Source organism: Hemiscyllium ocellatum, chromosome 12 (genome assembly GCF_020745735.1).
Source record: "Hemiscyllium ocellatum isolate sHemOce1 chromosome 12, sHemOce1.pat.X.cur, whole genome shotgun sequence".
Classification (NCBI taxonomy): domain Eukaryota; kingdom Metazoa; phylum Chordata; class Chondrichthyes; order Orectolobiformes; family Hemiscylliidae; genus Hemiscyllium; species Hemiscyllium ocellatum.
The window spans coordinates 66,355,967-66,382,013 of record NC_083412.1 but is presented as its reverse complement, the minus strand read 5'-3'; the positions used below and the strand labels follow the sequence as shown (position 1 = coordinate 66,382,013).

At 42.4% G+C, this 26,047-nt stretch overlaps 2 protein-coding genes across 4 annotated transcripts in view; one reads left to right on the top strand and one right to left on the bottom strand.

Moving 5' to 3' along the window:
- LOC132821099 (SH2 domain-containing protein 1B-like) overlaps window positions 1-22,092 on the bottom strand; it is a 94,410-nt gene extending 72,318 nt beyond the window's left edge. The window contains exon 1 of the mRNA XM_060833628.1: window positions 22,019-22,092. The gene's annotated coding sequence lies outside the window, so the exon portion shown is untranslated. The remainder of the gene's footprint in view (window positions 1-22,018) is intronic.
- LOC132821096 (E3 ubiquitin-protein ligase DZIP3-like) overlaps window positions 20,695-26,047 on the top strand; it is a 112,448-nt gene continuing 107,095 nt past the window's right edge. The window contains exon 1 of one of the 3 annotated variants that reach the window (XM_060833619.1): window positions 20,695-20,975. In XM_060833619.1, coding sequence (XP_060689602.1) covers window positions 20,963-20,975 — 13 coding nt within the window. In that variant the 5' untranslated portion in view covers window positions 20,695-20,962. Of the gene's footprint in view, window positions 20,976-21,120; window positions 21,320-26,047 lie in introns of those variants that run through there. The other 2 variants (XM_060833621.1, XM_060833620.1) reach the window with 2 other exon arrangements.

Below are 26,047 nucleotides of genomic sequence, written 5' to 3'. Positions count from 1 at the left end.
CATGTATTAAAAATTTGCACTTTAGAAACAGTGTCCCCAGTTCAACAATTGGATTCCAGTGAATTTACATTAATGAAACGCATGTTATAACAGGATGATCTGTAAATGATTTGGATGAAAATGCCGATGATCTCATTAGTAAGTTTCTAGATGACAAGAATATAGATGGAGTTGTGGTTAGTGAGGAAGGTAAACAAAGGATATAACAGAATATAGACCAGATGGAAAGTTGGGTGGTGAAATAGCAGATGGAGTTTAATCTGGACAAGTGCGAGTTAATAAAAGAGGAAAATATGTAATAAATGGCAGGACCTTTAGGAGCATTGACATACAGAAGGATCTTGGGGGTACAAGCTCATAGCTCCCTGAAAGTAGCAACACAAGTGGGTAAGCTGGTAAAGAAGATATACAGCATGCTTGCCTTCATAAATTGGGGCATTGAGTATAAAAGTTGGCAAGTTCTGTTGCAGCTTATAAGATTTTAATTAAGCCACTTTTGGGGTATTGTGTGCAGTTCTGAAAACATCACTTTTGCACAGTGACTGACTCAGTCATTTTTGCTCAGTGTGTTCGGCATTCCATGCATATGTAGACATAACGAAGCATGGGGACAAATTTTTATTATACAGAGCACAAAGCAGCTCATTACCATTATCCAAATTTAGCAAATGGTTCTGTATTTTGCTTTTGAGCTGCACTGTGTGGGCATGCTTCCTGGAGTGTCCAAAGAATACAAATTTGGATCCTTCATTAAGAAACATTTTGCATTTTGTCAAAAAAACCAAGGAAATATGGATAGTGGAAATCAGGAACAAAAACAAAACGTGCTGGAAAAACTCAGCAGATCTGGCAGTATCTGTGGAGAGAAAGCAGATTTAATGTTTCAGAACTTTTTCAGAACTACTTCTGGTGAGCACTCCTTGTAATTTGTTCTGTTTTTAATGAGTCAAAAAGATAATTTGGTGGTCTAATTTGTTTTTAAAAAGACTGTATTCTAATTTTGCTTTAAGTCCCTCTCTTTACCTTCTTCTTACCTTCTAATGGTTTGCATTACTCTTAATGGGCTTTCCATGTAAATATTCAATTGGCTATATAGTATCCCTACCTTGAACAGAGAGATCCAGATTCAAACCTCACCTGTTCCAGGAGTGTTTATAACATCTCTGAACATTTTTATTAGGTTAACTAAAAGTAAATGTAAAAACCCATGCCAATTTGATGATGGGAACTTCCAAATATAGAAAAAGAAGTATTCTCATTTTGATTTTGTTCCGCCCTTTTTTCCGAACCTTCCATGAATTGTGTTATTGCTGCACTGCACCTGTTGAGTAGTAAGATCTGTTTCGTCAGGTAAATGGATGATTTGATGGGTGGTTTGAAAACAAAGAACTGTGTTCTCCCCAGAAGCCTTCAGAAAAGTGGGCACACTCAGTGCTGAGGTGCAATATTTTGCTACTGATTCCATTAATAAAATAAAATTAAAAATGAACTGATCCTTTACTTCAAGGCTTTCAGAGAAGGGTAGGCATGGATACTACAGAGGCTCGGATACAGTATTTCTCTCAATAACAACATTTTGATTTAGACTCCTCCCTTGGCTCCACTCACTTCTTTAATTTCTGTTATTGTCACACAGCCCCTGGTGGACAGTGTGAATTTGGTTATTGTTTGAATTGGTGATACCTAATCTTTTTTTCTTAAATGCTGCTTTCCTTTGGTTTTTGCCAATGCCTTTGAGGCTTTCAGAGATAGGTGAGTACCATGGGGGTTTGGGTGTATTATATCCCACACAAATTCTGTTTTGTTTGTGATTTTTGTTGTTGTGACAATGCCCCTGATAGACACTATCTATAATTTGTTCATTGGGTGTTTAGTTTAATTCCTTGTGAAATAATTTTCAAAAAAACAAGAGCTGCATTTTTGGAGTCATATTTCCTGACGTTCTCCCGCTCTTCCACAGGTATATCAATGCCGAGTATCCTTGGAGTGGGAGAATGCAGTATCCACCAGTACCCTCAACATTTTTCCCAATAATACAATTTTCATTGAGCCTCCTCCCTTGTTTTTTTTTCATTTATTTTGGTTATTGTCACACAGCTGAAAATGTGTTGCTGGAAAAGCGCAGCAGGTCAGGCAGCATCCAAGGAGCAGGAGAGTCGACGTTTTGGGCATGAGCCCTTCTTCAGGAATGTCGATTTCCAGCAACACATTTTCAGCTTTGATCTCCAGCATCTGCAGTCCTCACTTTCTCCTTATTGTCACACAGGCCCAGTAAGATGTGTTTGCAGTTAAAGGATTGGTTGTTTGGTTCAATTGGTGATGGATTTCAAAAATTGATTAAAAAGACCTGCATTCTTGGGGGTTGTAATTCCTGGCTGCATGCCTTTCTTCTACAGTTATATAGTGCATGGATGTCTTTTGGTGCCCATGATACTATTAGAGAGAGGTGGGCACCATGGGGAGCGGAGTGTATTATTTTCCCCCTCGAGTACTATTTTGATATTGTTCCTTCTCTTGTTTGCCCCACTTCTTCTTGGTTATTGTTACACTGCCCCTGCTGGCCAGCATTAGTAATTAGGTGATTGGGTGCTTTGTTTAATTGGTGGTGGGCTGCTAAAAAAAACGAGCTACTCGTAATTCCCAACTGCCTGTCTCTCTTCCACGTTTACATACATACCCAGGTGTACTTGGAGAGGGAGTACATATATCCACTGAGGTGTACTTGGAGAGGGAGTACGTATATCCACTGAGGTGTACTTGGAGAGGGAGTACGTGTATCCACTGAGGTGTACTTGGAGAGGGAGTACGTATATCCACTGGTACCCTCAAAGCTTTTAGAGAGAGGTGGGCACCATTGAATTGATGTGCATTACTTCTCCTTCAAAGACTATAATTCCATTGTTCTCTGGTGGGGTTATTTGATATCGGCTGATTTGGTCATTGGATTTTTTTGAAACAAAAAGAAGAGCTGAGTTATGGTGTAGTGGTACCCTTACCATTATAGATGGTATCCTTGCCTCTGGCTTCCAGTCTCACTGAGGAAACAGAAGAGAAATGTTGTATTTGAGCATAGTATAGTTAGGGGCATAGATACTGTTCTCTGTGACCAGAATCGCGAATCCTGAAGGTTGTGTTGCCTACCTGGTGCTCGGGCTCAGGATATCTCATCTAGGCTGCAGAGGAACTTGGAGTGGGAGAGTAAAGATCCAGTGGTCGTGCTTCACATAGGTACCAATGACATATATAAAACTAGGACAGAGGTTCTGCTAAGGGAGTCTGAACAGCCAGGAGCTAAATTAAATTAAAAAGCAGAACCAAAAAGTTAATAATTTCTGGATTATTACCTGAGCCACAAGCTAATTGGCACAGGGCCCATAAGAGTAAGCAGGTAAGTGCGTGGATCAACAATTGGTGTGGGAGGAATAGGTTTGAATTCATGGAACATTGGCACCAGTTCTGGGGAAGACAGGACATGTTCCGTTGGGACAGCCTCCATTTGAACTGTGCTGGGACCAGAGTCGTGGTGAATCACATAACTAGGGATGTAGACAGGGCTTTAAACTAAATGAGGGGAGGGTTCAGTTATAGGGGAAATTAGAAAACCCAAACTAAATGAGGTGATAAGAGTGCAAAGCTCAGGATTTTAATAACTTTAAAATCTCCAACACAGACACAAATAGGACAGAGTGTATAGAAAGGGTAAGCAATCAAATATCAGGTACACTGAACAAACGAATGACAATGAGAAGAGGGACAGTTAATATAGGACTGAAGGTGCTTTATCTGAATGCATGCAGCATAAGGAGTAAGGTGAATGAGCTTGTGGTGCAGATGGAAATTGGCAGGTATGACGTGGTGGGCATCATAGAGAGGTTGCTGCACGCAGATCAGGATTGGGAGCTGAATATTCACAGATATACAGGTGGGCAGAGGGGGTGGGGTTGCCCTATTAGTAAGAAATGAAATTCAATCAACAGTAAGAAACGAAGCAGGGTCCGATGGTGTTGAATCTGTGTGGGTAGAATTGGGGAACCACAAGGTTACAGTGATCATGGGGGACTTTAATTTGCAGGCAGACTGAGAAAATCAGGTTGGCAGTGGTTCACAAGAAAAGGAATTTGTGGAATGTCTACGAGATAGTTTTTTGGAGCAGCTTGTGATGGAGCCCAGTAGGGAACAGGCTGTACCGGATTTAATGTTGTGCAATAAAGCAGACTTGATAAGGGAGCTTTAGGTGAAGGAACTCTTCGGAAGTAGTAACTGTAACATGATCAAATTTACATTGTAATTTGAGAGAGAGAAAAGATAGAATCAGAAGTAATAGTATTTCAACTGAATAAAGGCAACTACACAGGCATTAAGGGGCAGCTGGGTAGAATTGACTGGGAGTGGAGCCTGGCAGGAAAGACAGTGGAACGGCAATGGCAGGAGTTTCTGGGGGTAATTCAGGAGGCACAGCAGAGAAATCCTGAGGGAAAAGAAGCATGGTACAGGGAGGATGAGGCAACCATGGCAGATGAAGGAAGTCAGGTATAACATAAAAGCAAAAGAGAAAGCATATAATGTGGCGAAGAACAGTGGGAAACCAGAGGATTGGTAAGCTTACAAAGACCAACAGAGCGCAACAAAAAGAGAAATAAGAAGGGAGAAGATTAAATATAAGGTTACATGAGCCAGTAACATAAAAAGAAGGCTATAAGAGTTTCTTTCGATATATAAAGGGCGAGTGAGGCAAAAGTAGACATTGTTTTGCTGGAAATTGCTGCAGAAGAAATAGTTGTGGAGATCAAAGAGATGGCTGAGGAACTGGATAATTACTTCAGGTCAGTCTTCACAGTGGAAGACATAAGTAGTATCCCAAAAAATCAAGAGAGTGAGGGGGCAGAGCTGAGTATGGTGGCAATCACCAAGGAGAATGTGTTAGAAAAACTGAATGACCTGAAGGTGGATAAATCACCTGGACCAGATGGATTACACCCCAGAGTTCTAAGGGAGATAGCTGAAGACATAGTGGAGGCGTGTGTCATAATCTTTCAGGAATCACTAAAATCAGGGAGGGTCCCTGAGGACTGGAAAATCGCTAACGTAACACCCGTGTCTAAAAAGTGAGTAAGGCAGAAGACAGAAAATTACAGACCAATTAGCCTAACCTCTGTTCTGGGTAAGATCCTGGCATCCATTGTGAATGATGAGATTTCTGAATACTTGTAAGTGTATGGTAAAATAGGGCAGAGTCAGCATGGGTTCATCAAGGGTAGGTCATGCCTGACAAATCTGCTAGAATTCTTTGAGGAAATTACAAACAGATTAAACCAAGGAGAGCAAATGGGTGTTATCTATCTGGACTTCAAAAAGGCTTTCGACAGGTGCCACATAGAAGGCTACTGAATAAGGTAGGGCCCATGGTGTTGGAGCAAAGGTACTAGCATGGATAGAAAGTGGAGAATCATAAAAAAAAGTCCTTCTCGGGGTGGCAGCCGCTGACAAATGGTGTTCCACAAGGCTCAGTGTTGGGACCACAACTTTTCATTTTATACATCACTGATCTAGATGAAGGAACTGAGGGTATTCTGGCTAGGTTTGCAGATGATACAAAGATAAGTAGAAGGACAGGTAGCATTGAGGAGACAGGGATGCTGCAGAAGGATTTGGACAGGTTAAGAGAGTGGGCAAAGAAATTGCAGATGGAGTACAATGTGGGAAAATGTGAGGTTATGCAACTTTAGAAGATGAGATTCCTTACAGTGTTAAAACAGGCCCTTTGGCCCAAGTCCACACCAACCCTCCAGAGAATATTCCCCCTAGACACATTCATCTATCCTGTATCTACCCCTGACTAATGCACCTAACCTCCACATCCCTGAACACCAGGGGCATTTTAGCTTGGCTAATTCACCTAAGCTGCACATTTTGGATTGTGGGAGGAAACCAGAGCACCTGGAGGAAACCCACGCAGACACGGGGAGAATGTGCAAACTCCACACACAGTCACTCAAGGTTTGCATTGAATCTGGGTGCCTGGCATTGTGAGGCAGCAGTGCTAAGCATTGAGCCACTGTGCCGCCCACTATTTCTAGTTCAAGACTTGTTATTGTTAGCGCTTTTTGGTCACCTATAATAAACATGTTTGCAAACAAAACACATTTTAAACCAGTGAAGCTTAAAACTTTATTTATTGCAAATTCTCCTCACTAAAATAACAAAGTCTGTTTCAAAAGAAAATCAAAGCAAAACGGATGCTGGAAGTCAGAAACAAAAACAAAAATTGCTGGAAAAACCCAGCAGGTCTGGCAGCATCTGTGGAGAAAAAGCAGAGTTAACATGTTGGGTTCCAGTGTCTCTTTTTGAGAAGTGTGTTTCACCTTTTCAGGGGTGAAAGTCAGGGAAAGTCAGGGACAAAGTCAGGGTTTAAAAAGGATAGAATTTAATGGATACAGAATCAGGCTTATTAATTTTGTCCTATATTCCCATCTCTTTGAGCAAGGATATTCCTCCATCATCATCATCATCATCATCATCACTACTACCAGCTGGATCTCTAAGAATAGAAACATGCATTATTTCTAAATGGGGCGAAAATTCAGGAGTCTGAAGTGAAAAGAGACTTGAGAGTTCTCGATCCAGGATTCTGTCAAGGTAAACTTACAGGTTGAGTCAGTATTAGGAAGGCAAGTGCAATGGTTGCATTTATTTTGAGAGGACTTGAATATAAAAGCAGGGATGTACTTCTGAGGCACTGTCAGATCACATTTGGCGTATTGTGCACAGTTTTGGGCCCCATATCTCAGGAAGGATTAGATTAGATTAGATTAGGTTAGATTGCTTACAGTGTGGAAACAGGCCCTTTGGCCCAACAAGTCCACACCGACCCGCTGAAGCAAAGCCCACCCATACCCCTACATTTACCCCTTCACCTAACACTACGGGCAATTTAGCATGGCCTATTCACCTGACCTGCACATTTTTGGACTGTGGGAGGAAACTGGAGCACCCAAAGGAAACCCACGCAGACACGGGGAGAACGTGCAAACTCCACACAGTCAGTCGCCTGAGGATGTACTGGCCCTGGAGCGTGTTCAGAGGAGATTTACAAAAATGGTCCCAGGAATGAACAACTTAACATATGAGGAACATTTGATGACTCTGGGTCTATTGGACTTGAGGAGGATGGAAGGGATCTAACTGAAACTTACAGAATACTGAATGGCCTGGATATTGGGAAGATGTTTCCATTGGTAGGAGAGATTAGGACCCGAGTGCACAGCTTTAGAGTAAGGGGAAGATCTTTTAGAACAGAGTTAAGGAGAAACCTCATCAGTCAGAGAGTGGTGCATCTATGGAATTCACTGCCACAGAAGGCTGTGGAGGCCAGGTCATTGAGTGTACTTGGAGATAGATAGGTTGTTGATTGTCAAGGGAGTCAAGGGTTACAGGGAGAAAGTGGGAGAACGGAGTTGAGAAACTTATCAGCCATGATTGAATGGTGGAGCAGACTCGATGGACTGAATGGCCTAATGTTTGCTCCCATATCTTATGGGATATATATAACCACATGGTCATAACCATATCTTATGATTAGATTAGATTAGATTCCCTACAGTGTGGAAACAGACCCTTCAGCCCAACCAGTCCTCACCGACCCTCTGAAGAATAACCCACCCTGACCCATTTCCCTCATGCACCTAGCACTACAGACAACTTAACATGGCCAATTCACCTATTGACCAATTCACCTATGGCCAATTCCTATTGTGCAAACTCCACACAGACAGTCGCCCGAGGCTGGAATCAAACCCGGGTTCCTGGTGCTGTGAGGCAGCAGTGCTAACCACTGAGCCACTGTGCCGCCCTTTGGTCTTAGTGAGCCTAAACAGGGTGACTTCAAAAAGAAATGAGCTAGTTTCTTCCCCAGTGAGGTGTTGGCTTTTGGTTAGGGCAAAGATTGTAAAGAACATGGTATAAACAATGGATTTACAATAAACTCATGTAAATCTTTTAATGTCTTTTGCTGCCTATTTCAATATATGGATATCAGTATTTTAAATAAATTATTGATGTTATTTATAAGTTAGAAAAGAAGAATTCAATTATAGAATCGCAAGAGTGCAAAAGGGGCCCAATGAATCCACATTGAACTTCCAAAGAGCATTCCACCTAGACTCAACCCCTCACCCTATCTCCGTAACCCTGCATTTCTCATTACTAATCCACCTAATCAATACATCCCTGGACACTACGGGGCAATTTAGCATCATCAATGCATGTAACCTTCACATCTTTAGAATGTGGGAAAAACCAGAGAACATAGTGGTAACCCACACATACATGTGGGTGGGCAGAACGTGCAAACTCCAAAGTCACCCAAGGCTGGAATTGAACCCATGTCCCTGATACAGTGAGGATAGCAGTATTATCCACTGTTCCACCGTGCCGCCCAAAATTCTAAAAATGTGAGAGTTCAACACCAACCCCTGTGTCACACGTTACAGCTTGCCAATCTAAACATTTGATGCTTCCTGTCAGCCAGCCAATCTACTATCCTTCTACATTATGAGGTTTTATTTTCTGCAATAATCTTTGATGTGGTATCTTATTAATTTACTTAATACTATACAGCACATCCACTGGTTTCGATTACTTTGAATGCAAAGAACTCTAATACATTGGTAAAACATGATTTCCTTTTCAAAACCACTTTGACTCAGCATTTTTACTTTGAACTTATCCAAGTCCCTTACCCTATGGCAGATGTTAAGATAACTGGTCTGTAATTTCCCGCTTTCTGTATTCCTTCCTATTTAAACAAAGGAGCTACATTAGCTACCTTATAATCAAATAGACTTGTACACTAATCAACAGAGTTTCAGAAAATTGAAACCAATGCAGTAACCACCTTACTAGTAACTGAATATATGATCCTCAGTTTCAAAGTTCAGTTAACTCCTCCACCCTGCAGCCCTAACTCTCATCCCCAGACAAGCTAAAATAACCTAAAATCCTTACAACCCTGCCACCTGTTGCTAGCCTGACACCAACACCACACTCCACCTGGATCCGAGACCACAGACCTGACCTGATGTTGTCCATTACCCTAACTTGGTCAACACCAATGAACACAATGATTATACCCCGTGCAGTTTACATTTTTATTTAATGCTCCTTCAGTTTAATACGAGAGCATAAAACTGTCAGATTACAAAGTTTCCTCTTAGGTATTATCCACACCAGTGTGGGAAAACTGGCCAGGCTTCCATCACCCAGCTGGGTCTGTCCTTCTCTGAACTCTGAGCTAAGGCTCATGTTTCTGTGATGGTTGTTCCTAGATTTCATTGCCGATGTTCTTCAAAGCACTTATTTTTGCATATTTTCTCTTGAAACTTCCAGCAAGTGTGAATCCTGCTCCGAACTTATTTTAAGATAGTCCATCCAAGCATTGTTATATTCCTTAACCTCTGCCACCACAAAGACCAAGGATAGCAGCTGCATGGAAGAAGCACTCCTCGCATGATCCTCTCAAATCATCCTGGCTTGAATGAATGGCTTGCATTTATAAAGCCATTTTTATGAAGACTGGATATTGTATACGCAGCCAAACCATGTCTGCATCTCACTGTGGGATATACAGGGCAGCCTGGATTATCCGAACGACACAGGTGGGGAGTATTTTGTTCAGATTATCGAATGTTCAGATAATAGTTTACCCAAGCATTGGGACCTTTAGATCATGTTCAGATAACTGACGTTCGAATAATCAAGGTTGCTCTGCATTTTTTCTTCTTTTCATCATTTCTGACACTCCCCTTTATTTCTTTTTCTTTTTTATGAAGATTTTGCCCCACACTACCGCCTAACAGTAGAAGTGCTTATTTTTCCCCAGCACCCATGTCACGTGTGTGCAGGTGTAGGACACAGTGAAGAACAACATTGCATAAATCTATTTTTACATTCCACCAAAAGGAAGAGAGCAAACACCAAAGCGGTAAGTAGTGCCTTTCTCAACAAAGGGCAATGCTGTGTGATCAAAAAAGTAGGTTGCCCTGTATTTGCTGCCAACATCCTCTTTAGGAGTAAAGGGCTCAAGGGCCTGCTTGGTCTACTGTGGTAGAGAAAAGCCAGTGACTGGTCCAGCTAGGGGGCAAGCCACTTGTACTGAACAACAAGTTCATGAGACACTGTTACAGAATCTACTTGAAGGTCCTGGATATTAGTTCTTACTCCTTCAAGATCCTAAGATGTCTTCCACTAAGTCCACATCACATCATCACAGTGGGTGGTACTTAAAGCATTAGTATTAATTCTTTCAGACCTTTACATGCTTGCACAAAATTGGTCATGTCAAAGCACCTTACAATTGATGAAATAATTTTGAAGTGGTTGTTATTGGGTCAAAATCCTGGCATTGTTTCCTTTATAATACTGTGTACCACACCACAAGGACTGCAGTGTTTCAAGTAGCAGCTCACCATTACTTCCTCATTCTCTTAGCAACACATAATAAATGCTGGCCTTGTTAGTGATAGCAACAGTCCATAAAGGAAGAGAAAGTGCAATATCTTCAAACTGACTTTGTGTTATATTTTCTTGTTCTCAAAAGTTATAAATAGTAACACTTTGGATTGATAATGCTGTTTCATCAAATTTACCTCTTTCAGATCCCCATATGGATGGTGGACTGATAGATGATAGTCATTGTTACTGAACCCATGACTGCAGTGGGGTGGCATGGTGGCTCAGTGCTTAGCATGCTCACAGTACCAGGCTCCCAAGTTTGATTCCAGCCTCAGGCGACTATCTGTGAGGATTTTGCACATTCTCCCCATGCCTGCGTGGGTTTCCTCCGGATGCTCCAGTTTCCTCCCAAGTCCAAAGATGTGCAGGCCAGGTGAATTGGCCATGTTAGACTGCACATATTAGGTGCATTAGTCAGAGGGGGGTGGGTTACTCTTCGGTGGGTCGGTGTGGACTGGTTGGGCCAAAGGGCCTCTTTCCACACTATACGGAATCTAACCTAAATAAAACAATGCGTTACAACCAGACCCTGGACGAGTTTCCCCAATTCATTATGGTTCCAGACAGGATAATGGAAACTGTTAAACTCCAAGTTGAGGAGCGATAAACTCAATCTCCTTCTTTATTAATCCATCTCCATTAGTTGTAACATGTTTAATTTAAAAATGATCCCTTTCCTTCAACATACTGTTTTCCCAGACCTAAATCAACCTGTGATTTAAAGGAGCCCATTTAACCAGGCTTTGTTGAATTAACAGAATGAGTTTGCCAATTACTAAATGCAAAAAGAATTAGTAACAGCAGATTAGAATTAAAGTTGAGTATAAAAATCTGAAACATCGATTTTCCTGCTCCTCGGATGCTGCCTGACTAGATGTGCTTTGCCAGCACCACAATCTCGATTGCAAAACTGATTATTCAAAGTTTTAAAATGTCCCTTGGTACCACATTCTGTTACATGTTCATAATGCACTTAAAGTTTAACACTCCACCAATGCAAGTTGCACATTGTTTTACATTACTACGTGTGGAAGTCAAACACATTTTCTGTCAGAAACAGATGTGATTCATCGCATAGATACACAGAAAGCATTTCCCTGGCACAAACAGCAAAATGTGTACATAACACCTTTGACACTGATAACGTCTCATTAAGAAATTATATTGAATGCAAAATATATGAAAGGCAAGACCAGAGGATGATAGCTGCGTAGGTGCTTAGAGTTAGCTCCACCTGGTGGTTGTGCTGGACTATAACGCAGCTTTGAGAATGATTCAAGGTGTCACTATTTGGCGAATTTCATTTTGTTATCACCTTTTAATTGAATATTATTACTAATGAAATTGACATGTGCGCTTAATTCCGATCAATAAATCCAGTTGAAATCATAAATTTGCTCATATTCTCCTCCAAGCAATCATTCTAACGATTCTGTGAACGATTTGTTAACAAGTTTGTTGAAACAGAAGTATCTGAGCTGGCTTCTATTTCATGAATATATCGTTTGAATAGATGTACTTCTCTTGACCTGTTTCACTTCCTGGATGAAGTGGGATATGGGGAACTGACATTGCTCCTCCCATCCCCAGTGGAGTTGCCAATGTTTTTTAAGAGTTGGAGCCTTTTAATCTGAAATGTTAGAAAAAACCAAATCAGAAATGGATTAACCATGTGGTTCTGATTAAAATCATGTTAAAGAATTGTATCAAATTAAAATCACTGTAACAGGATCATGGGTTTTACTTTCTGTCCTGTATGGTTAATGTTTCATTTGCATAAGTCGTTTGTCTGAATCAGTTCCTCCTTTCTGAATGGGGGCTGCTGTGTTTGTCACACACTGCAATTTCCTTCTTGTTGCTCTGTATTAAATTCCTGTTCACCAATCTATTTATTTAATCTGCTGCCATGTATCCAAGGGAAGTCAAACCACCAAATCAAGTCAGAAGTCTGAAACAGAACAAAATCGTGGGAACACACAGTTGATTTACTTTTTAATGCACTTTGCCTCTAATGTATGTCTTCCGCTACCTTAGACAAAAGAAACCCATTGCTGTGCACCTCATCTATGTTTCCTGTGAACCTTTATAAGGTCACCCTTCAACCTCCTACACTCCAGTGACAAAGTTCCAGACTACCTCAAACCGTCCATTGAACCTACCTCCACCACATTTTCAGGGGATGCATTCCTCCCTTCCATTTATCTCTCAGTCCCTTGGCCCACAAGCCACATTCCTGATGATGGTGCATGTATGGAATGAACTGCCAGGGAAGTCGTGTTGGATGTAAAATTACAACACTTAAAAGACAGCTGAATGAGAATATGAACATGAAGGATTAGAGAGGTATGAAGAAAGTGAGGACTGCAGATGCTGGAGATCAGAGTCAAGAATATGGTGCTGGAAAAGCACAGTAGGCCAGGCAGCATCCAAGGAGCAGGAGAATCGTGTTTCGGGAATAAGCCCTTCATCAGGAATGTGGCTTGTGGGCCAAGGGACTGAGAGATAAATGGGAGGGAGGAGGGTAGGTAGCTGAGAATGTGATAGGTAGATGGTGGGGGAGAAGGTAATAAGTCGGAGAGGAGGGTGAGGGATATATGGGATAGGTGATGGACAGGTCAAGAGGGCGGTGCTGAGTTGGAGGCTTGGGACTGGGATAATGTGGGCGGAGGGGAAATGAGGAAACTGGTGAAATCCACATTGATCCCACATGGTTACAGGTTCCCAAAGCGGAATATGACACATTCTTCCCCCAGGCACTTGTCGTTGGGGTTTGGCGATGGAGTAGGCCTTGGAATTGCATGTCCATAGTGGAGTGGGAGGGGGTGGTGGTGGTTAAGTGTTCAGCCACAGGGCAGTAGGGTTGGTTGGTGCAGGTGTTCCAGAGATATTCCCTGAAACAATCTGGAGTTTGCATCCTGTCTCCCTGATGTAGTGGAGACCACATCGGGTGCAACGGATACAGTAGATAACATTGGTCGAAGTACACGTAAATTTCTGTTGGATGTGGAAGGATTCTTGGGGTTCTTGGACGGAGGTGAGGGGGGAGATGTGGGTGCAGGTTTTCACTTTCTGCAGTGGCAAGGGAAGGTGCTGGGAGTGGAGTGTGGGCTGGTGGGAGGTGTGGACCTGATGAGGGAGTCGCAGATGGAATGGTCCCTCTGGAATGCTGATAGGGGTGCAGAGAGAAATATATCTCTTGTGGTGGGGTCTGCTTGTAGGTGGTGAGGATGATGCAATTATATCCAGAAGTTGGTGGGGTGGAAGGTGAAGACCAGGAGAGAGGGTCTGTCCTTGTTGCGTTGGGAGGGGTGGGAAGTGGAGGAGATGCACTGGATGACATCATCGACCGCGTGGGAGGGGAAATTGAGATCTTTTAAGAAGGAGGCCAGCTGGGATTTTCTATGGTGGAATTAGTTATCCTGGGATCAAATGTGGCAGAGGTGGAGGAATTGGTAATAAGGGATGGCGTTTTTACAGGAGGTAGTGTAGGAGGTCTAGGTAGCTGTGGGAGTCAGTGGGCTTTTAGTAGGTGTCCATGGTTAGTCAATCACCAGAGATGGAGATAGAGAGGTCCAGGAAGGGGAATGAGGTGTCCAAGATGGTCCAGGTGAATTTGAGGCCGGGATGAAAGGAGTTAGTGAAGTTGATGAACTGTTCAACTTCCTCATGGGAGCACAAGGGAGCACCGTTACAGTCATTGGTGTAGCGGAGGAACAGGTAGTGCTGGTGCAGCTGCGGACGATGGACTGTTCCATGGGAAGATTGGAAGGAGAAGTTGTTACGGGTAAGGACCAGTTCAGCCAGGCGGGTGAGGGTGTCAGTGTAAGGGATATGGGTCAAATGCTGGCAAATGAGACTAGATTAATTTTGGATATGTGGTCGGCATGGATAAGTTGAACCAAAGGGTCTGTTTCCGGGTTGTACATCTCTACGAGTCTATGACCTTAAATCTGTCACCTCTCCTTTTGATTCTCCATCCCTGGTAACTGGTTCAAGATTTTTTTATCTCCCTATATACAATCTCCTCTCCACCTTCTTTGCTCCAAGGTCCAAAGTTCACTATACACGCACGACTTCATTTCCTTACCCTTGAAATTACTCTGAAGAACTTTTTTTCACTTTCTCTAATGTCTTCCAAATCCTGCCTCAGTTGAGGATGAACCAGGGTTTTATACAAGTTTAGCATCATGTCATTTTCCATTAATAAATCCCAGATATCATGTGCTTCATTTACTGCTCTCTCAACCAGTCCTGTCACATTCAATTAATTATGCACCTATATACTCAAGTGCCTTTGCTCCTGTATCCCCTTTAGAAGTCATAATAATGAACTAAATGTTTAAATTAAAAATGAAAATTAACTTGTTAATTCACTACATTGGGCAGTTTGATCTTGTGGTTAACCGGTAGTTAGGGTACAAGTACACTATTAGAGCCCTATCTAAGTTATCACCTCATAGCTTGACATTGTCCTGACCCCCCTTGGTCCAGGAACTACCCACATACTTTCGAGACACCACCCACGCCCTCCACCTCCTCCATAACCTTTGCTTCCCCGACCCCCAATGCCTCATCTTCTCCATGGATATCCAGTCCCAGTACAAGTACATCCACCATGGCAAAGGCGTCCAAGCCATCTGGTTCTTCCTTTCCCGCTAATGCAACCAGTACCCATTCACCCCCCACAATCATTCAATTGGCTGAACTGGTCCTCACCCTCAACAACATCTCCTTCGAATCCTCCCACTTCCTACCAAAGGGGTAGCCATGAGCACTCACAAGGGCCCCAGCTATGCCTGTCCCTTTGTCAGACATGTAGAACAATCCATCTTCCATTGTTACACAGGCACTATTCCCCACCTTTTCCTCTGCTACATTGATGACTGTATCAGTGCCTCCTCATTCTCCCACAAGGAGATTGAACAGTTAAACAAATTCATGTAAACCTTCTGCCCTGGTCCCAAGTTCACATGGACCATCTTGGATATATCCCTCCCCTTCCTGGACCTGTCAGTCTCCATCTTTGGTGACCACTTCAACACGGACACCTACTTCAAAACCATTGACTCCCTCAACCACATGGGCTACATGTCCTACCATCCCCTTGTTTAAAAAACTATCCCTTATTCCCAATTCCCCCATCTCCGCTATATCTGCTCCCAGGAGGAGCAATTCCACTTCAGAACATCCCGGATGGCCTATTATTTTCAAGGGCTGCAGATTCCCCTCCCATGTGGTCAACAATGCCCTCCATCACATCTCCACCACTTCCCACACCTCCGCCCTTGAATCCCACCCCTCCAACTGCAACAAGAATAGACCCCCCCAGTCCTCACCTTCCACCCCACCAACACCCAGATACAATGCATCATCCTCCGCCATTTCCACCAACTACAATCAGAACCCAACATTAGAGATATATTGCCCTCACTACCCCTATCTGTGCTCTGCAGAAACCAATCCCTCTGCGATTCCCTCGTTATGTCCCCACTCCACACCAACCCACCCTCCACTCCTGGCACTTTCCCTTGCCACCGCAAGAGGTGTAAAGTCTGTGCCCACACCTCCCCCCGCCACCATCCAAGGCGGTAAAGATTCCTTCCACATCCTACAGAGATTTTCCTGCACATCCCAACACCTCATCTACTGTGTCTGTTGCTCTCGATGTGGTCTCCTCTACATTGTGAAGACAGGACGTCAACTTGCAGAATGTTTCAGAGAACATTTCTGGGATACACGCACCAACCAACCCCACCGCCCCGTGGCTGACCACTTCAATATCTCCTCTGGCAAGGACATTCAAGTCCTGGTCTTCCTCTGCTGCCAAATCCTAGCCAATTAATGCCTGGAATAAGAACGCCTCATCTTCCACCTTGGGATCCTCCAAACACACAGCATCAATGTCAATTTCACCAGTTTCCTCATTCCCCCCCTCCCACCTTATCCCAGATCCAACCCGTCACCACCCCTCTTGACCTGTCCTACCTGTCCATCTTCCTTCCCACCTGTCCACTCCGCCCTCCCCTCAGACCTAACGTCATCAACCCCATCTCCATCTACCTTTCACCTTCCCAACTACCTTCCGCCAACTCACCCACCCTCCTATTTATTTCTCATTCCCTGGCCTCCTTCCCCACCACATTCCTGATGAAGGGCTTATCCCAAAACATCGATTCTCTTGCTTCTCAGATGGTGCCTGACCTGCTGTGCTTTTCCAGTGCCACATTTTTCAAACCAGAGGGCACAATTTTAAATTGATTTGCAGAGGAGAAAATTTTTTCACAGTATAGTTAAGGCTTGCAAGACACTGCATGGAACTATGGTGGAGACAGGTTCAATTGAAGTGTTCAAGAATACAGTAGATCATTATCTAAATAGAAACAATGTTTATATGTAAAGGAAAAGATAAGAGATTGGCACTAAACTAAATGCTTGGGAGCAAGTAAAATCATAATGGATCGAATGGCTTCCTCTTGCACTGTAATAATTCTGCAGTTCAGTGATTCTGTTCCACCAATGAGATTATGACTGCCCTGTGACCTATATACCTGAATACCTTTGGTTCACAAAGATACCGAGAAACATACAGACAATTCTTGATCTTCAGACACTCAATATTATAATATTTCAAACAACTCAAATTACTACAAGCAAACAGGTTTTGTTTAATAAAAGCAAAACACTGAGAGTGCTGTAAATCTGAAACAAAGAGAATGCTGGAGAAACTCAGCAAGTCTGGCAGCATCTGTCAAGGTAGAAAGCACAGTGTTAGGGTTAGGTTTACAAGGTTGTGAGAGGGTACCTGCAATCAGGATGTTGGTTTGAAATGTGTGTACTTCAATGCCAGGAACATCCGGAATAAGGTGGGTGAACTTGCAGCATGGGTTGGTACCTGGGATTTCGATGCTGTGGCCATTTCAGAAACATGGCTAGAGGAGGGACATGAATGGTTGTTGCAGATTCTGGGATTTAGATGTTTCAGCGAGAACAGAGATGATGGTAAAAGGGGTGGGGGAGGTGTGGCATTGTTAATCAAGGATAGTATTACAACAGCTGAATGTTTGAGGACTCATCCACTGAGGTAGTTTGGGCTGAGGTTAGAAACAGAAAAGGAGAGGTTACCCCGTTGGGAGTTTTTCTGTAGACCTCCAAATTGTTCCAGGGATGTAGAGAAAAGGATAGCAATGATGATTCCAACCAACCACAAGGTATGAATTCAGATTTCCTCATTTCCCCTCCCCCCACCTTGTCTCAGTCGGTTCCCTCAACTCAGCACCGCCCTCCTAACCTGCAATCCTCTTCCTGACCTCTCCGCCCCCACCCCACTCCGGCCTATCACCCTCACCTTGACCTCCTTCCACCTATCCCACCTCCATCGCCCCTCCCCCTAGTCCCTCCTCCCTACCTTTTATCTTAGCCTGCTTGGCTCTCTCTCTTATTCCTGATGAAGGGCTTATGCTCGAAACGTCGAATTCTCTATTCCTGAGATGCTGCCTGGCCTGCTGTGCTTTGACCAGCAACACATTTGCTGCTGTGATCTCCAGCATCTGCAGACCTCATTTTTTACTGGTTGTTATCTTCCCCAATATTGACTGGAATATTATAGTTCAAGTAGTTTGGATGGGTCAGTTTTCGTTCAATGTGTGCAGGAGGGTTTTCTGACGTAGTATGTGGACAAGCCAGCAAGGAGAGACGCCATATTGGATTTGGTAATGGAAAAGGAATCCGGCCAGGTATTGGTTTGGAGGTAGGTGGGCACTTTGGCGATAGTGACCATAATTCAGTTACGTTTACAACAGCAATGGGCAGGGATAGGTATATACCGCAGGGAAAGAGGCATCACTGGGGAAGAGGCAATTATGATACAATTAGGCTAGGTTTAGGATGCATAGGATAAGGAAGAAAACTGGAGGGGATGGATACACTTGAAAGGTGGAGCCATGATTTACTGAAGGGGTTGAAGTTCTTGACAAGGGGAAGAAGAATGCTTATGTGAGGATGAAGTGTGAAGGCTCAGTTAGGAGACTTGAGAGTTAGAAGTTAGCCAGAAAAGATCTAAAGAGAGGGCTAAGAAGAGCCAGGGGGAGTCATGAGAAGTTGTTGGCTGATAGCATCAAGGAAAACCCTATGGCCTTCCATAGATGTATCAGGAATAAAATAATGATTAGAGTAAGATTAGGGCCAATCAAAGATAGTAGTGGAAAGTTTTATCTGGAATCTGAGGACAATGGGGAAGTGCTTAATGAATACCTTTTGTCAGTATTCACATTGGAAAAGGGCAATATTAGTGAGAATATGAAGATACAGGCTACAAGATTAGATGGGATTGAGGTTGACAAAGAGGAGTTTTTAGCAATCTTGGAAGTCTGAAAATAGAGAAGACCCGTGGGTTGGGTGGGATTTATCCAGGGATTTTCTGGGAAGCCAGGAAGTAGATTGCAGAGCCTTTGGCATTAATCTTTATGTCATTATTGTCAACAGGAGACTGGAAGCAAATGTTGTTCCCTTGTTTAAGAAGGGAAGTCAGAGCAACCTTGGAAATCATAGGCCAGCAAGACTTACTTCAGTTGTGCGTACGATGTTTGAAAAGGTTGTAAGAGATAGGATTTGTAATCATCTGGAAAGGAATCATTTGATTAGGGATAGTCAACACAGTTTTGAGAAGGTAGGCCGTGCCTCACAAACCTTATTGAATTACTCGAGAAGGTGACAAACAGGTGGGTGAAGGTAAAGCGGTTGGCGTAGTATATATGGACTTTAGTAAGGCGTTTGATAAGGTACCATAAAGTAGGCTATTGCACAAAGGAGTTTTTGGGATTGAAGATGATGTAGCAGTTTGGATCAGAAATTGGCTAGCTGAAAGAGGACAGAGGGTGGTAGTTGATCCTGGGGCTCAGTTACCAGTGGTGTACTACAAGGTTCTGCTTTGGGACCACTGCTGTTTGTCATTTTTATAAATGAACTGGATGTGGGCATAGAAGGATGGGTTAGTAAATTTGTGGATAATGATAAGGTAGACAGAGTTATGGATAGTGCCAAAGGATATAGTGGGTTACAGAGGGACATAGATAAGATGCAGAGCTGGGCTGAGAAGTGGCAAATGGAGTTTAATGTGGAAAAGTGTGAGGTAGTTCACTTCGGAAGAAGTGACAGGAATGCAGAATACTGGACTAATGGTAAAACTCTTGGTGGGTAGATGAACTGAGAGATTTCATTGTCCTGGTGCATAAATTCCTGAAAGTTGCCACCCAGGTTGATAGGATTGTCAAGAAGGCATATGGTATGCTGGCGTTTATTGGTAGGGGGATTGAGTTTTGGAGCCACGAGGTCATGCTTCAGCTGTACAAGACACTGGTAAGGCCGAACCTGGAGTATTGCGTGCAGTTCTGGTCACCACATTATAGGAAGGATGTGGAAGCTTTGGAAAGGGTTCAGAGGAAATTTACTAGGATGTTGCCTGATATGGAAGAAAGGTCTTATGAGGAAAGGCTGAGGGAACTGAGGCTGTTTTCTTTGGAGATAAGAAAGTTGAGAGGTGACTTAATCGAGACATATAGATAATCAAAGGGTGAGATAGTGTAGAAAGTGAGAAATGTTTTCCTTGGATGGTGAAGACTAACATGAGGGGACATAGTTTTAAATTGAGGGGTGATAGATTTAGGACAGATATTAGGAGTAATTTCTTCACTCAAAATAGGAGGGGCGTGGAATGGCCTGCCTGAAACAGTAGTAGACTTGCTGATGTTAAGGGTATTTAAATGGGCGTTGGACATACATATAGATAATGATGGAATGGTGTAGGCTAGATGGGCATCAGACTATTTTCACAATGTCGAGGGCCGAAGGGCCTGTACTGTGCTTTTACGTTTTATGTTCTATGAGTTAATGTTCCAATGAATGACAATGCAAGCTTGAGGAACAACAACTTTACTTGGGACACTTTACAGACTCAGGTCTCAGCACTGAATTCCATAATTTGAGAAACAGATGGTTGTTCTCCATTTCTCTCACACCCTACACTAGCCACCCCCAAGGTACAGCCTTCTCTAGTTTACCTTGACGACTCATTCCCTGCCTTTCACACCTTAATCGACACCCACAACCTTGTTTTTCAAAAAAAAAGAGCAAGGTAGTTTGCATTCAGCCCTTCCCAGTGTCATGGAGAACACAGCATAGAAGATGAGCCCCCCCGCCCCGCTGGATATTCCTAAATCCCATTCCTCTTGACGCACTCTGTCAAAAACAAACGCTCATGTTCGCGAGTGGCAGGGTGTGTGAGATGTCAGACGGTATTGATGAAAACTGACGACCACGCCTGTGCGGAAATAACCGTCGAAACTGAAAAGGCAGGAGAGCCGCTGACACGTCGGCGAGCGCGAGCGCGACAACAAACAAAATAATATTCATTTTTTAAAAAAAAGGGGGTGTCCGAGGAGCTTTATACGCAACTCAAATGGCTGCTCAAGGTGGGTCTACCGGGGTGTTTGTGTGAGGAGTTATTATTTTGTTTGGAGGGTGGTGGTGAATGATGTGTCTGATTCCAGTGATGAGTCAGTCCCACGGGTATTTCCGGAAAATTACTAACGTTTGCTTGTTTTTTTTCCCCTCTGTCTGTTCCTGTGTCACTCTCTGGCCGATGAGCCTGCCGTGAGCTGTTCTTTTGAAGTATTAATTAATTAATTATTTGCCCTTTTGTTTTAAACTGCTTCTCGGGGCCTTCCGTTCAAACCCAACCGCTTCTCCTCTTGATATTTTTAATCTACAAAACTACAAGAGGTGATTGGAGAATTGGGTCAAACTGCGGTCTGTGGTGAGTCGATGGGGTAATAATTTTGGATTTTTTTTCCTGGACTTTTGTACTGAGGCCTGGGTAAAATTGATCAAACTCATACTGTACTTGGCCGTGCTGCCCTTGGTTCTTTTGCTTATGATTGACATTATTATGTTAACGAACAATAATTTCTTCAGTGAAGTACTTCTCGACTGAACACATAGGAACTAGGCCCTTCTGAGCCTTTCGTTATGATCAGGGCTGATCCTGTCTTTTAATACATTCTCGCTTTCTCGCGATGCCATTTGAATCTTTCAATATTTGGGGAAAAAAACCTTGTTGTATATGTTCATTGACCTAATCACTACTTTCTGGGTAGACAAATCCACAGATTAAAATTAAATGACCCACTTCATATCCTGAGACTGACACTCCAACCAAGGGAAATATCTTCCCTACACCTAGTCTGTCAGACACTGCTAGATATTTTTGAAATTCATTTCAACCATTCTTCTAAGTTCTAGATCCACTTGAGCCCAATTCTCATGATACAACAATCTAACTGTCACTATATCAGCTTTGTGAATTTCTGTACCTCCTGGAAGCCAAGTATATCCTCCCCCAAAACTGTACACAATTCTCCAGGTGCAGTCTCACCAATTGGATAACATTCTTATTTCTGAATTCCAGTCTCTTGCAATGAAAGCTAACCTACCTTGTGGCATCTGGTTAACTTACCTGCATGTTAAATTTCAGTGACTGGTGTACAAGGATACTCGGATTCCTTTGTCCGTTAACATTTCCCAATACATCACCATTTAAGTAATACTTCTGTTTTACATGTAACTTTTATCCATGTGATACTGCATCTGCAGTGCATTTAACCAATCACTCAACTTAATTTTTGTTTAGCTTACTTACAGTATGGAAACAGGCCCTTCAGCCCAACAAGTTCACACCAACCTTCCGAAGAGCAACCACCCATACCCACTCCCCTACATTTTCCCCTTCACCTAACACTATAGGCAATTTAGCATAGCCAATTCACCTAACCTGCACATTTTTGGACTGTGGGAGGAAACTGGAGATCCCAGAGGAACCCTATGCAGACACTGGAAGAATGTGCAAACTCCACACAGACAATTGCCTGAGGTGGGAATTGAACCCCCATCTCTGGTACTGTGAGGCAGTAGTGTTAACCACCGTGCCACTTATCTAGACCTCCTTGCATCTCCCAGACCTCCAATCCCATTGTTTGGTGTCATCAGAAAAGTTGGAAATATTACATTTGATTCCTTCATCCAAGTCATTTGTATGTGTGTGAACAGCTGGGCCCCAAGCACTGATCCCTATAATCACCACATGCAGCCTGGAAAAAGACACTTGTTCACACTGTCTGTTTCTGGTATGTTAACTAATCCTTAATTCATGCCAGAATATTATTCCCAATCCTGTGTGCTTTAATTTTTCCCATTAGCTTCTATGTGAAACCTTATTAAAAGCATTCTGAAATCCATACACACCATATCCACTGGATCTCCCTTATCTATTGCAGTACTTGCATCCTCAAAGCTCCAGTAGATTGGTTAAGCATGATTTCCTTTTCATAAACCCATGCTGACTTTGTCTAATCCTGATAATACTTTCCAAGTATTCTTTTATCACATCTTCTATAATAGTCTGTAACATTTTCCCTATTACTGATGTGGACCTAACTGATTTGCAATTTTGTTCCTTATCTCTGTCGTTTTTTTTAATAGTGGGGTTACATTTGTCCATCTTTCAATCTTTAGGAACTGCGCCAGAATCAGGACATTTTGGAAGATGGCCACCAATACAACTGATACTTTCAGGGCCACTTCCTTTAGTAAGAACAAAAATCAGAAATTGCTGAAGAAGCTCGGCAGGTCTGACAGGATCTGTGGAGAGCAAACTAATTCTGAAGAATGGTCGCTTGACTCGAATTGTTAACTCTGTTTTCTCCAGCTACCAGACATACTAAGCTTCTTCAGCAATTTCTGGTTTTACTTGTTTCAGATCTACAGCACCTGATGTTCTTTATTTCATTCATTGCCCATGCACTCAATTTCTGTTACAATAAATATCATTTATCAGTTTCTTTGCCTACTTTACCCGAGTTCTGTAATGTATCAATTCTCAGGGTTACTAGTTTCTACTAACAGAGAATAAGTTTCACACCCTGGGAAAGTCTACATTTGCATTATTGTTGAATAGATAATGACACTTGATTCAGTTCAGTAGAAGTTAATTTTGTACTGTAGTCTTCATTTGATCACACTATTTCTTCCTTCTTAATTTAAAGGTGTGGGAAAAATAGGTGGACAAAAGCAAAATACTTTAGATGCTGAGAAACTAACATAAAGACTGAGTTCTTAGGTAAAGTAGCATCTTTGCTGAAAAAAAGTTTAATGTTTCAGCTTGATGAGTCACAAAGAAGTTCCAGTCTGAAACATTACATTTCTAGTTCTTTCTACATTTATTGCCTAACCGACTAGATTAATTTATCAGGAAACGTTAAGAGAATAACATGAAAAGTTCAATGAAGCTGATGTAAACTACAAGCTCCAGTGTGGAATAAATAGTCATATTTTATATGAATTTTTTTTCATATATAATGGTGTGATACATGTAGGACAGGCTAGGTAATGGTAGTAGATTTCATCCTCTCAAGTACCTTAGTGAACCAGATGGATATTTACAGCAGTTAACAATGGTTGTATGGTCACCATTAGACTAGCTTTTTAATTCTGTACTTTTATTGAATTCAAATTTCCCCACTTGCCATTGTGGAATTTGAATGTCGTGTTCTCCAGAACGTCAATCTGGTGCTAGCCCTGTGAAATTACCACCATACTACCAGCACCCTGGTTAAACTTTGTATGTCTTAGGGTAGATTCTTCAGTTTGTTGATTGAAGAGACATCAAGCAGAATTTAGTGGAGCCTTCTAAAAGTGAGGCTGCTGGCATGAGAGTCCAGAGAATCAGGTGGGAATTCGCTGATCTGACCCTCAGTGGCTGGAAAACCTATCTCACTTTTAGTGAGTAGTACGAACAGTCTGCAACAGTAAGTGTGCTGTTAATGAGCAACTTAAAACCAGTTAGTTCTGGGTGACTCAGTAATTAAACAATACACAGATCCACATTTCTGATGGCTTCAGAAAGCTGCGTAGCCATTTTGGGATTTCTAGTGACCTGACCTGCCTGTGGGTTCACAAAGGACTCCGCATGAGAGGACGTTAATCCAGTGACTCCCTTCTACCGCCATTGCTTCCAATCATCCCCTTCAGCAATGACAATCCAGCAACAATCACTGGTGAAAGCACTCGAGGTACTATTGACAAGAGGTCACCACTCCTATGACACTGCTAGTTATGAAGAGCTGCCAACCTGTGATTGGCTGGCTGATCTTGAGTGCAGGAATTCTCCTTTTTGGATTCATAGTCTGATGTGAGACCTGGTGCTGTTGAGGTATGAGCCTACTTACTTTGTAATTACATCATGGTTTCATTGGAAAGGATGCACCTTTTTTTCACAGCTGCTTTCCAACTGGTAGGCAGGACCCCATTACCACAGCTAGATTTTGCCTCTGGTGCTGTCTTCCCAGTTCTCACTTTACATGGTGGCACACTAAGATGGACCTCTAATTATCTTACTTAGCAGTGCAAAAACACGGAAATGGTCTGTGCAAAGTTGTGAGCAGAGTGAAGCGTATATTTGACTACAACTGATGATGATCGGGAAGGATGTGGTGGCAATAACTGACAGTTGGAGGAGTTTGTTTTTATGTATAAGACTTTGAATTTTCAAAAACTATTTAATGGCTCATTGTTTGACAGTAGTCATTTTGAAATCCATCTCTTGGGAAAAGGGGCCAGTAGGAAATTACAAAAATGGAACAGTGGGGAGGGGGTTTGTGGTAGTGGGCAGTCTTTACTAAAGAATAGGTTTCAGAAGATTCTGTAGAAGTTGGAGTATAAGTGGTCACACTAGGCATCTGATTGACCAGAGAAGCTGAAATGGACATTTTGATTTTGAGTAATTTGGTATTGGATTTTAATTTCAGTTCTGAGTCAAATAGAATTGCTTGGACACTGTTGTGTTTGGAATGAGTGAATGGCTTGATACAGAATGCTGTGGATTGGTGCTTATTGGTGCAATAACATGGATGTATAACTTGGACCAATTATAAAGTTTACTGTATATTTATGAAACCTCAGCCTGGCATCTGCTAGCTGGCTGGTCTGCATACTGAGCCCTTCAATATTACATTTTCTTCTTTTTCAAAATCTGTTATCCCAATCAGATTGCTGGAACATTGCAGTAGCAGCCATGAAACAGAATCCAACCTTGCCTTGTGTATAAACAGATTTGATCATTCTAGATGGCTTTTATCTTAGATGTGTGTCTACAGCATATCTAAGGATACACTAGTTGCATAGGTAGATGGTGCAAAATGTTAATTCACCCATATTATTAAAATTGACTGTTTGCAAATATACTTGTAAAATAAATGCTGTAATAGTTTAATACAGTTACACATGTTATGGACTAGACCAAACCGCCTCAAAATATTCAGAAGATATTCTCTAGACTCTGACTTTTTCTTATTTTAAAGGTAAATGCAAGGCATTATATTCCAGGTGCAAGTCAATAGGTCAAACTACCAAATTTAAAGCAAAATACACTTTAGTCATCCACTGCATTTAAATACAATGAAAGAAAGAAGGAATTGGAATAACTGACTAA